This window comes from Anastrepha ludens, chromosome 6, assembly GCF_028408465.1.
Source record: "Anastrepha ludens isolate Willacy chromosome 6, idAnaLude1.1, whole genome shotgun sequence".
NCBI lineage: Eukaryota > Metazoa > Arthropoda > Insecta > Diptera > Tephritidae > Anastrepha > Anastrepha ludens.
Genome location: NC_071502.1, coordinates 54,649,786 through 54,663,348, shown reverse-complemented (window position 1 = coordinate 54,663,348; position 13,563 = coordinate 54,649,786). Strand labels below are relative to the sequence as shown.

At 34.8% G+C, this 13,563-nt stretch overlaps 2 protein-coding genes across 5 annotated transcripts in view; both read left to right on the top strand.

The window, feature by feature from the left end:
• Positions 1-8,880, top strand: part of LOC128867073 (syndecan-like) — a 35,979-nt gene extending 27,099 nt beyond the window's left edge. The window contains exons 2-4 of the mRNA XM_054108167.1: positions 7,272-7,557; positions 7,861-8,646; positions 8,855-8,880. Of these exons, the coding sequence (XP_053964142.1) occupies positions 7,272-7,557; positions 7,861-8,646; positions 8,855-8,880 (1,098 nt within the window). The remainder of the gene's footprint in view (positions 1-7,271; positions 7,558-7,860; positions 8,647-8,854) is intronic.
• The window catches only part of LOC128867732 (syndecan), a 52,714-nt gene continuing 46,427 nt past the window's right edge, over positions 7,277-13,563 (top strand). Inside the window, exons 1-2 of one of the 4 annotated variants that reach the window (XM_054109191.1) lie at positions 7,277-7,557; positions 8,071-8,646. The gene's annotated coding sequence lies outside the window, so the exon portion shown is untranslated. Of the gene's footprint in view, positions 7,558-7,883; positions 8,647-13,563 lie in introns of those variants that run through there. The other 3 variants (XM_054109189.1, XM_054109192.1, XM_054109190.1) reach the window with 3 other exon arrangements.

The window sequence follows — 13,563 nt, the reverse complement described above, 5'->3', positions numbered from 1 at the left end:
AGTAAAAATATTTTTTTGTAAAAATAGGAAACTATAATGCATGGCAAATTAGGTTAGCCATGCGATTCTCAAGGAGCAAATATGCAACAGCTTTTTCACAGCACCCACAATTTCACTACTCGCGTTTAGCACTCCCGCCAGCCTCATTGCAGCTAATACTTTTATTTATTTGTATCGTGCATTTGCGGCACACACATACATACATATATCAATACAGACATGTATACATATCCCTACCAAGTATGATATTAGTTTTATTTCGTTTTTTTTTCTGAAAACCCCAAAAAAAATCTAGGAATTTTTTGAAGTGCCACTGGCGGTGCCCGCTCGCTACTGCTTTTCAAAGTAGCTACTTACAACACGCTACAGTAAGCAACATTTGTTGCAAATAACAAATGTTTTGAGAATAAAATAAAACTCTTATTTAACTTAGCGTAACCGGAAATAACGCTAAATTTGCTAAGTGGGTGCTATAATTTTATTATTGCATGCAATGCGATGAAGTTGCTACCTGTAACGGCACGAAATTAAGTTTTTTAACGATGAAGGAGTAAAGTTTACGATTTTAATGAAGAAAGTATTAATATTATTATATAATTATTTTGAGTTGAATCGTGTTTTTAGTGCTATTTAGTTAATTTAAAGTTATTTGTCTACGAAAGTTGCTGTATAGATTTGTAGCCAAATAACTCTGAGGAGATTTCAACGTTTTAGTCAGAGTGAGTGTTACTTGAGCTTCTGATTGAGCTCGTTTACAGATTTATATATTGGGCTTTTAGCTAATAAAATTTGTTAGCGTATATCTGTGAGGTACGGTTAAACATATTTCGATAAAACTATTGAGCATTGTGACTAGATGAGTCATGGAGTCGCTTTTGTGAGAAGAGCTTTCTGATACGATGTGCCGTCGCAGTTTTCATGGTCGTAGTATGAATGCAATGTACGCTTTAAGTTTATTTTTTCGTAAGCCCTTTAAGAAATGCAGCGATCTGCTTGGCAAATGAAGTGATAATCAAAAACACAACTTGCTACTTAGAGGCGGGAATGAATTTAAGATTGGAGGTTGCTTAAGCAGTACCCAATGCTGTATATCCCTACACAGAGTGGGCACTGCAACATCTACTTCTTATCGGCTGTACCCATGATTCAATTGTAGAACTTTCTGTAAGTAAGAATAGAAAGCTTCCTTCTTGACAAATCGGTTCCCGAATTTGAGTACAAGTTGCTTATTTAAAAATGTTTTATAGAAAAACTTTTAAATTGTAGTATATTAAAAATTATTATGCAAATATTATCATCGAAAAAACTTATTGATTTTGGCGTTTTGTTTTGTTTTTAATCGTTAAAAATAATTTCAATGCAAACATTCGGGTAAGTAGCCAAAAAATTAATCAACCCATCGGAAGATTTCTATTTTTGCAAATCGCGTCGTATGTCAATCATATTTGATATTTGCGAACTGGGCAGTTGCAATATACAAACAGACAAACAGTGGAGCACGCAAAAGTCAAAATAACACAAAAAATAGTTTTCTAAATTTTGAGCAAAAAATTAACAAAAAATCTATAAAGGATACCTTATGCTAAAAAATAAAAAAAAAAGTTAAGAAAAGCAAAAACTATGTTCAATATTAAATAAATCTCAAAAATATTCAACTTTTTTCAAAGTTTCTTCAGTTTCCTTCTTGTTATACCCAGGCTTATCAATACACACATTTCTAGAAAAATCGACGGAAATGGCCAAAATGCTTAGATCACCTTACAATATATAATATAATTTACTTACTACTTATATATATGAGCCGTAAGCCCTGGCAGCTAGTACTACTTGTATTGTGAATAATAATTGATTTTTATTTTCGATATATTAAATAAATAAATAAAATATATACTTAACATTCGCGTACACCCTTTATGCGGTGTTTGGCAGAGCTCCTGCTCCAATTTGTAGTGTGCATCTTGTTGATATTCCACAAATGGCTTTTATGCCGCCTGCTACTGGCAGATGATTTTTTAAGAGGAGCTTTTTCATGGCAGAAATACACTCGGACGTTTGCCACTGCCTGCCTAGGAACGACTGCTACTAGACAAATACGTTTTCTATCAATTGGTGTTTCGTGCCCGTGGTTTCGAACCAGTGCACTCCCGAATGGTAGTTTTTTTTTTTTTTTTTGGAGTTTTCCCTCCACCCGGGACTGCTTCCGCATTGCTTCGAGGTAGAGGGCCAAGGCGGCGTCCTAAGAAGGACACTTACTTACTCACCCTGCGTCCAGGGTCGCCTGTTTTGAGAAACCTATGCTCAATGCTCTTCAGCATAACTTTCCATTTCGCGCTTCTTTTTTCGGATAATATCCTCTACAAAATTTGTGACGGCATTCCATTTTTCTTCGTCTATCATCATTTTGTCGATAATTTCTTCAGGTGTAAATACACCAATAGCTCGTTGCAGACCTGTTCTCTCTACGTTCCACCTCTCGCATTTAAAGAAGGTGTGCTCCGCATCATCATACTCAGTATCTCCATATATGCAGTTTGGTTGGCTCACTTTACCCATTCGCCACAAATACTTGCGAAAGGACCCATGTCCGGACAAAAACCGTGTGAGGTAATAGTTAACCTCACCGTGCTTTCTTTCTACCCACTTTTTTAGGTCGGGTATTAGTCTCGCTGTCCATCTACCATACCGTTCAGAGTTCCATCTTGCCTGCCAAAGTGTGAGCGTTTGGACTCTAATATCGGAGAAACGTAATACTGGGGTTCCTGTGTTTTTTGCCTCCCATCTCCGTTTGCGCTCTTGTGCTAGAATATCTATAGGGATTGTTCCGCTGATAACTAACACCGCTGCTTCAGATACTGTTCTATATGACGAAGCCACTCTGAGAGCGCAGGTGCTTTGCGCAGATTGCAAAGTTTTCCGCCGGCATTGCACCCTTAGCCAATCTGCCCATATTTCGCATCCGTATAAGAGAATCGAGCTCGTCGTGTCCATTAAAAGTTTTCGCTTGTTCTGCGTTGGACCTCCAAGGTTTGCCATGAGCTTACTTAACATGCCACTTACTTTGGCAGCTCTTGTGGCAGCATGGTTTATATGCGCCCAGTAGGTTAGCCTTGTGTCTAATTGCACTCCTAGGTACTTGACCACTCTTTTTGACCCCCGAATGGTAGTCGAGCAGTCACAGATGATCGTACACTTGGTCAATGATTTCTGGAGTTAATACACTTTTTGGACGTTCACTACGTAGTTCATATTTAGATTTCTTTAACACTTTCAGCATTTTTTTATGAGTTGCTACATTGTAAACCTTCAAAAATAAAAAATGTTATCGTTGCAAAATTCTCGATTCTTTCAACTTTAAAAGCAGTAACAAGTAAACTTCATACGGCATTTAAACAAAGAATGAGTTGACAGACTTACATAAAATTTGTGTGTGTTCAAATAAAGCATGACATATTTAAGTGGCGTGTAAATTTGTTATTCCTCTACTAGTTTATTCCTCAATACTTTTCAAGCAACCTGTATTTAACTACTCATTTAACGTTAATTCAGCATATTTCACTTGTCATTTGCAGAAGCCTGTACAGTCTGTCTCTCTCTCTTTTATTTCTACCATCTTAAGACACGCGAACAAATAATGCAATAAAAGTGCATTAGATGTTCCGTAATATGTTGTAATTAAATTCCATTACATTTCCTTCGTGTGTGGGAATCATCTGGAATATGCGGTGTTGTGAAAAGTTACTGAAGAAAGGGAAAACTTTTGCAATTTTCTGCTATAAGAGTAAAAGTTTTTTATGGGACAAAGGCATTCCAGTACACACAGGAATATATATATGCACTGATATGCACACGAACATCTATATATACATGCATATATAGGTATATACTCGTATATATATCTACATAAGTAACGATTAACGTATACATATTTTAATGCGCTAGCGCCCAAGAACCATTTGTTAGGCAGGATATGAACCAGATACATAAATATATATTAGCAAGGATATTATTATAAAAGCAAGCTAAAAGCTTCGTGCGTAAATGAGAATGTTGCGCATGCATTATTATCACATAGCCACTTTGCCCACTGGCACACTGACACTTTGAGGCCACATAAATTGCGGTTAGCGAGCTACGTGTCATAGATGCTACTATTTTCCCCCACATGTTGCCTTAAGGCATTTGTAGAGAATGCGACACTACATATATTTATAAAAGTTGTAGATGGAGTGAACTCTTCCAGGGCTAAGATAGATAAAGGATACGAGGAGTTAGGCAATAGCGCGAAAATTTCATAGTTGGTAAGACTTTTTCTTGAATCAATCGAAAGCTGTAATTTAAATTATGGAGAGTTAGAAACGGAATAGAAAGAAAAATAGAAATTCAAATAGAGAGAGAGAGAGATGAAGGGAAAAAAGAGAAAAAAAAACAAATTGAATGCAACAAAACTATTATATTGATTGTCGCTATGATTCAGAAGCTGGTTTTTTCTCCGATTCACAGCATTTAAATAGACTACTTGCGCGCTGCAAGCAGGCAATGTCAAAAGGCATGTTTTAAATATAAACGTTCTAAAGGATTTTTCAAAAGAGGCGCTCAGATGTTGTATTAAAATAAAACATGTAAAAATGTATATTCTAACAGGTTTGAAACATTACATCATTTAAATATCCATCATTTAAATGTCCATCCATATCAACAGGCTGTGATATGAGAATTAAAATTCACAAGGCCTCGCTCACCCATTATCGCATTGAGTTCAGCAATCTCGATCAAAATGTTTTCCTTCAGTTGTTGAATCAATGTCGACTTATTCGCGTGGATTTTACTTTTCAAAAAACCCGCACAAAGAGTAGTCTTGTGGAATTAGATCCCAGGACCTAGGTGGCCAGTTCACGCCGGCATCACGTGAAATTAATCGACCGGAAACTTATATCGCAATAATGCAAAGCTTTCCTCTTTTATGTGACATGTGGTTCCATCTTGTTCGAAATAAAAATCGTCTATGTATTTCCTATTTCCTTCAAGCTCAGGTAATAAAAAATATTGAATACCTTGTAGTGATACCCATTGCCAATATCAACTTTTTATTTTCATCATCGAAGAAAAATGGGCAATTATACCAGTTCAAAAACCACACCAGTCAAAACATTTGTATGTTATAATTTTTCGGAAATTACGCGAGAGCTTTGTTTTTCTTGAAAAGAACCAATTCACAAATTTTCTGCATTGATAATGCGTTTTTCTATTTGTAAATCTTCTTCTTCTTGATTGGCGCGATAACCGCTTACGCGATTTTGGTCGAGTTTATCCGAGCGCGCCAGTCTTTCTTTCTCGTGCTAACCGGCGGAAGTTGGAAACATCAAGTGAGGCCAAGTCCTTCTCCACCTAATATTTTCAACGCAGAAGAGGTATTCCCGCTGGTGGTAGAACTAGTGCCGCACCTATCGTGCAAGTATCCATGGTTAAAATTGTACGTCTGTCTACTTGACCAAAGCCAAAGATTACATACTGACATCTAAGCGTCATTTTTGAAAGACCCTTTATATCATGCAGCGCTGAATTTCACTTCAGCTATTTAGCGTTCACAAGTTTACGTTTCTGTATTTTGATTTCTTATAATTTTTGTTTACCATTTTATTGTTTTCTGTTTTCATTAAAAATTTAACTCTGCTCTACCCTCCTTAATGGCATATGCTATTTTTTATTAGTGATCCTATTTTATGGCCAGCAAATGCCAATATTTTATGAGGCACATATCTGTGGCAGCGCCTAAAAGCATGTAATTGCCTTTCATACTTCTTAACATGTTGCGTGTTTGCCAAATATGTGACAAAATATATTATAAAAGCTTCGATATAAGCAAAGTTATAAACATCTAAGTGATAGGGAGAATATGCCACACTTTTTGCAAATACTTTGTAATAATTGGCGCGTACTTTCTATGTAACGAGTTTACGAGTTGCGTTCTACTCCAATTTGTGATGTGCCTCTTGAAGTTTTTCCTTAAATATGAATTATATGTCGCATCCGAATGACTGGTGGTTTTTATGAGACGCATAGCGGAAATACACTCACAGGTTAGCCATTGCGAGGAGTAATTGCTATCAGAAAAAGTTTTTTTTTATAATTTGCTTATTACATAGCACTCGCAGGTTAGCCATGAATGAATCGGCTTTAAAAAATATATTTAAGTTGTCCGCAAGGTACCGCAAAAGACATACTATGAATTTCCAAGTATCAAAGTTTGTGGCTTGGGGTACTCATCGACTGCCGATATCGATTTTAATAAAGTCGATTATGTCATTATTCCATAAAGCCCCATTTGCAGCCGATACAACTAAATTATTAATATCGAATGCAGTTATCGATTGTGAGAAATCGATTTTTTGGTTATTTTAAAATTATTTTTGTGGAAAATTAGGAGATTATTGGTTCTTTCGGTAAACTAATTATATCGATTTTGTGAGGCAGTTATCGATATATCATATACTAAATAAAACAAATATTTTATCTGGAAAAAAATATCGATATTATAAGAAGTTATCGAAAAATAATATTTCTTATAGAAAATAACAAAAATTAAAATTATTGGTTAAGCAGAATGTTGATTATTTCTGAAAAAATATCGATTTTTTAAGCAGTTATCGAAATCTCGTACCATATGTTATTACCCATATATACATAGGAGGAGGAGCTCGGCCAAACACCCAAGCAGGATGTACGGGCCAATTATATTGTATATATATATATTACTAATTAGAGTTAACCGCTGGAACGATTATTAATTAGTTATTCGAAAAATTAGTCGATCTTATGAAGTAGCTATCGAAAAATCATACAATCTTTGATAATATCTGAAAAAAGCATGGATTTTTTGAAGCATCATCATATCACAGTGTCACTTCATTTATTATATTCCAAGGATTTTCGGAAAATAACAACAGGAATTAAACTCAGTCGCAGAAGCGATTATTAATTATTTTTGTAAAAAATTACTCGATTTTATGAAGTAGCTATCGAGATATAATATCAATTATTATACACCTTTTATTCTTTATAAAAAAATACAAGAATGAGTTTTATTTGTTGAAAAGGTTATTGATTAGTTTTCAAAAACAAATATTAAATGATTTTACGAAGCAGTTATTGATATATCATTTCTATGCTAAATTTGTGAAAATTACATTTGATTAATTATTATAAATTATATTAAAATTATTAACTATGTATTTCAAAATATCTAACTAATTTGTCATTCGAATATCTTTCAGCTGCACGATGATTTAGAGAAGGATCCCGATTACTCCGGTTCCGGGTTTGGACCTGATGACGAGGACTCATCCACCGATCTACACCAATCGCATCGTGGAATTAATTCACAAACACAATCGGGTAAACATAATACGAACGCCAATAATAACGACGACAACGACGATCTCATCACCAGTAGAACTCATCATCAAACGAATAGTGGCACAATCATTGGCAGCAATAGCGGCAGCAATTCAGGCATCATCGGTGGCAATAGTGGTAGCAACACTGGCCTCAATACAATTGGTAAAAATCATAGCACATTCTCACATTCTCGTATACATACATTCATGAATATCAATCACACTCATACATTTTACCAATCTATTCTATGGTATATATATTTTTTCGCGCTCACGCATATCTTTCATACTCACACTCTCACTCTCCTCACAATCAATTACAAAACTCGCCTTCACTTCTAACTCACCCACTTTTGATTTCGAATCTACCATATTAAACGAACGTTCGCTTAATGAACGATAATTTTGGGAAAATTTTTGAACCATCCACACTCACCTCCCTCTCTCATACCTTCACTTTCTAAAGACATTAATACAATCAAATCAATATCATTGCCATCGTTCATATCAACAGCCACAACGACCAAACAAACGTCTTCATCCACAATCATAAATCAAAACACCCCCATCACCACTTCCACAAGCTCTGCAACGGCGAGCAAAAATCGCGGCTCATCCTTATACCCCAACCAAGTCCAACAAACCCACTTACCCGCAGCTCCCCATTACCCTGCAGGCGGCGTCGCGCACACAGACGACGAAGACTTCGACCTGGGTGAGGGTGGTGATGATGACGACGCGAAACAGCAAATTGGCGGCGGCGGTGGTGGCTTGTTTGCCGGCAGCGGTGATGGCGGCTTCATCGATCACACTGATGACGATGATGATCATACCGGTGATGTGGATGAGGACGATCAAGATCTGATTGAACGTCCGCATCAACGTCAACACGAATTGGGCGCAGCAGCTGGCGGCAACAAGTCCACATCGACCGACGACAACAACACCACTAGCAGTACCACATCTTCCACCTCATTCTCGACTACTACTAGTAGTAGCAGCAGCGACAGCAATGAGCGCAAGAAAATTTTGGGAGCTACGGGCGATGAAGATGATGATCATTTTGGCGAGCATGAAGAGGACGAAGACGAGGATGAATTCGATGAAACTTACGATGAGGACACCAAGGGCGATGACGACGGTGACGACGATGATGTCGGCCATGGACATGACGAGGATGAGAATACCGAAATATACATTGATGGCACGGAGCCGAATGCCAAGGGCGGCAGCGTCAGCCAGGATAACGAACGTCAGTGCCTTTACTTTGTTTTTCCATATTTTAGCTTTTACTTTATTATTCTGCTTAGTTTGGAATCAATTTAATTTGGACAATGTTTTAAAATTTTGCTTTTGTTCTTGGCTAATTTGCATACAACCCATTTTGTGTTGGTTATATATTATTTTTATGTATTTTTTTCTATCTTGTATTTGTGTTTTTGTCACTCACGCTTGCGCAGCGCTGCGTTATGCTTCACATTCATAGTTATCGGTTTTTATTGAGAAATTCTTTTACCGTTTTTTTATAAATCACCAGTATGCACATTTAAGCATTTTGGCTATGATGGCGCATGTTGAAATTTTAATTTGTCATTTAGTAAAAATCATTATTTATGTATGACACTTGTTTTTGTAGTTTGTGTTAATTAAGTTTCAAATTTCAGTTTCTTGTAATTCGTTTTTTGTTTTCTTTCTGAAAAAGTTTCACCTGCTTTAGAAGTAGAAATGATGAAAAGTTCGAGTATCCCAGGGATATTAAATTAATCTTACTTATCTTAAAATAATCTTTGTTGAAGGTATAGTAGTAAACCACATAAATATGAAAGAAGGAATAGAAACCAAGAAGGAAATATTTTTTGTAATCAAGATTGTACTAAAAATTGCTATCAGTTAGGAAGCCATGCTCGAATAATAGACGCCGAAATGTTTTATTCATATTATTTCTCAAAATTTATTACTCAGATTAAAGTGGAAAAATGGGCGTAACTTTGACCTGACATATCTGCATATTAGATCTGTGAGGGAACTATGAAGAGAGTGTCAAAACAGTCAGCGATAGCAAACGAAAAGTTAGATTGGGTTAGTAAAAATGAAGAAGATAATAGAGAATAGAATAAAAAGAAAAAATTGTTTGTGACCAAAAAAACATACATAAACGAATATTTATCACTGATTCTGCCAAATGAGAAGCCGTGTTGCAATATGTTTTATGTGCAATCTTCTGCATTCCCTCAGTCGTGTACACTGTTGCCTAAAGAACGGCCAGATTTGAAAAAAAATATTTGCGCATAGTCATAGCATGCTTTAGTTGGAGTAATACTAAAAGAATAAATTTGATTTTACATCATAGTCAGTTTAGTGCCTTGCCTTTTGCGCGAAGTTCTGCTTGTAATAATTAAAAAAAACAATATTTTGCTTAATACTGTCAAACAAGCGTTTTGGCATTCATCCGGCTTATTGTTTACATACAATTCTTTACTTGTTGGTGGTGAGCAAATGAGGCAAATTTGCAGCTAAATGCACGAACTTCCCATAAGACCCGAATGCAAGAGCTTGTCGAAAAGCAAAACCAGAAATTGCACGCTTTGAAAGGGAAAGTTTGTTTGTTGCAAATTCTAAAAAAACAAAAGAGTAAAATTATATACCTACGTGCGTATATACATATATACATATATGTACACGTAAGTATATACATACATAAACAAATTTAGAATTTGAAAGCAAAAATATTTCTTCAGTGGCTTTGTCTAGCCTATGGTGGCTATTGAAGCCTTTTTCCTATAAATCGCGTGAATTGAATCATTGCTTAGATATTTTTGGAGTTCTTAATAAACGTGAATCATTTATAATATTGAAATACCTATCGACTTCGTCACAATAGTACATATTCAATCTCTTTTCAATCAAAATCAAGACTTAAACTCTCCGAACGCAGAGATTTAAATTTCGTTTAATTTGCCAGGTTAAGTGGGCGTTTAAGTACTGCCTCTAAATTAAAAAGCCGGTTATACTTCACCTATGACTAAGCCAATGTATAATTTTAAATACAAATACAACTACAAATAACGCTTAAAGTACGTATTCAGAGGCAGCTTTAACTTAACTATGATTATACGCAATTGTATTAACACTGATTTTGTGAGTAATCTAATAAATTTTAAGAGATCTCGCTCATATTTTAGCGCTCCTAGCATTAACTCTATTATACTGCCTTAACCGAACCCCAGATGAGCAAACAAACCAATAAACTACGAAAAATATTCTGTCAATAAATCAGAAAATACGTATCTGTATATCTATTGATGCTTTCCATTTCAATTCAACCGGGCTATTCGGGTCATGTTCTTCGATTTCGATGTAACTTAAATATGTTGCTCTCTGGTCAAAATAATGAGACACGTATTTTTTTGTTCGCCCGAAAAAAATTTTTTTCAAGAGTTATCGGCAATTTTGTTTTTTGCCTCAAACTCGATTTTTTTTAATTATATAAGAAAAAATTTTTTTTAAATGCCCATAACTTAGTCAAAAATGAACCGATTTTAATAATTCTGGGTTCAAAATGATCGTAATTACTTGCACAAGCGACTTCATGTAGAAACAATTGCAAAAAAGTAGTTGAAAATTTTTTATTTAGCAAAAAAGAAAAAAAAATTAAATTTTTTCAAAATTCAATATTTCAAAAAGTGTATTTTTTTTTTTTTATAACTTTTTCCAAATCAAAAAAACATCTCAAACTTTAATTGAGCTGCATGCCTAGTAGCTAAAATGAGTTGTTTTTGAGTAATGAATTTTTGAGTAAACACCCTGTTTCGCACTTTTTGTTTTTTGCAAAATAAAAAATTGTCAACTACTTTTTTGCAACTATTTCTAAATGAAGTCGCTCGTGTAAGTAATTACGATTATTTTGAACCCAGAATCATTCAAATCGGCTTATTTTTGACTAAGTTATGAGCAATTAAAAAAAATTTTCTTATATAGATTCTTTCCATTTCAATTCAAAAGGGCTATTCGGGACATGTTCTTCGATTTCGATGTAACTCAAATATGTTGCTCTCTGGTCAAAATAATGAGACACGTATTTTTTTGTTCGCCCGAAAAAAAAATTTTTCAAGAGTTATCGGCAATTTTGTTTTTCGCCTCAAACTCGATTTTTTTTAATTATATAAGAAAAAAATTTTTTTAAATGCCCATAACTTAGTCAAAAATTAACCGATTTTAATAATTTTGGGTTCAAAATGATCGTCATTACTTACACGAGTGATTTGATGTAGAAATAGTTGCAAAAAAGTAGTTGAAAATTTTTTATTTTGCAAAAAACAAAAAGTGCGAAACAGGGTGTTTACTCAAAAATTCATTACTCAAAAACAACTCATTTTAGCTACTAGGCATGCAGCTCAATTAAAGTTTGAGATGTTTTTTTGATTTGGAAAAAGTTATAAAAAAAAAAAACATACACTTTTTGAAATATTGAATTTTGAAAAAATTTAATTTTTTTTTCTTTTTTGCTAAATAAAAAATTTTCAACTACTTTTTTGCAATTGTTTCTACATGAAGTCGCTTGTGCAAGTAATTACGATCATTTTGAACCCAGAATTATTAAAATCGGTTCATTTTTGACTAAGTTATGGGCATTTAAAAAAAATTTTTTCTTATATAATTAAAAAAAATCGAGTTTGAGGCAAAAAACAAAATTGCCGATAACTCTTGAAAAAAATTTTTTTCGGGCGAACAAAAAAATACGTGTCTCATTATTTTGACCAGAGAGCAACATATTTAAGTTACATCGAAATCGAAGAACATGACCCGAATAGCCCGGTTGAATTGAAATGGAAAGCATCTATTAACATTCCGTTAAAGCTACAACTCCCTGCCATGCCTCCTTATTCAGGTGATGAATGCCATCGTAGAATATCCAGACAAATAGTTTTTCATTCAAGTGAGTTAAAATGGCCGACATAGAGCCGACATCTGTATCCCTTTCTTTCCAATTACTCAGATATGTACGAACTTTAGGAGCCATCTGCGCACATCAAAAATTATGACTTTGGTTGCATGCTGACACATTTTTTTAAGTTTCTGAACAGCAATGCAAGGAGAGACTTGTCTGAGATGTGAAACTTAGGCGGAAAAAAGCTTGTTTCAGATCTTGTTTTTTAATAGCTCCCGATTGCCTTTGAAAGATAAACATAACCTAGTCGCATTTTTGCAATCTGCATAGCGCCTAAACACTATTGAAAGAAAAAATCAGTTGAAATACACGCAGCTCCACTCCACTAACTCTGGAGAAGTTTGACTACTACTACTACTATCTTTAAATTGAGATTATATGAGCGCGTATCTCTTTAATAAACTGTCTGATTGGCAATGGAAACTATGATTTTTTCAAATAATGAGAGCTTATAGGCTAGCTAGTTTGCTCGCCTCGTTGAAATTTCAAATATCCGCCCGTAAGATATCTAAGCTCACCGATTTTCCATAGAACTTAGAGATGATACTATAGAAGATATAATCACCAATCGAAATATGTGTTTCAGCATTTTTCATAGAAATTTATTATATTTGAGGGCGAAATTCGTTGCATGGAGACACAAAATCTAAACCCTCTAAAATGGTTAGTTGGCCTGAGTTTATTGTGAACTGCAACGCGCTTCATTGTAAGAATATTTGGGTTTAAGTTAGCTAATATTACTTATACATAGAACGAGAGGCAGAAGGCCGAAAATAATGTTTAGTTGTCCTTTTTTGCATAGCAACATTACGGCCAGTTCACTTTGCAGCCGAAGAAGTTTGTGTTCTATTTCTCAAAGCTAGCAACTGGTATTAATTTAGTGTCAGTTATTATACCAGTTATACTAAATAGTTATTGATCTAGTTCAAAATGGCAAAAATAAGGAAATAATCAGTTCCACCAAAATTCATATTAGTCTAAAATTCTATAAGAATTGAAAACACCTGGGCACGAGTGCCTTACCTCCTATTTTCAAAATTTTCCTTTAATCTTAGTTTTGCTGGTAAACTGACTTACTCTCGACAAACACTCACTCAGCTCAGAAAAGTACGCTTCACTTAACTGCCTCACTGCCTACCTTGTTTACAATGCGTCTCAGCAAACAATGCACAGCAAAATAGTTTACTATCATTTATGTCTGTACGTGAGTACAAAGATGAC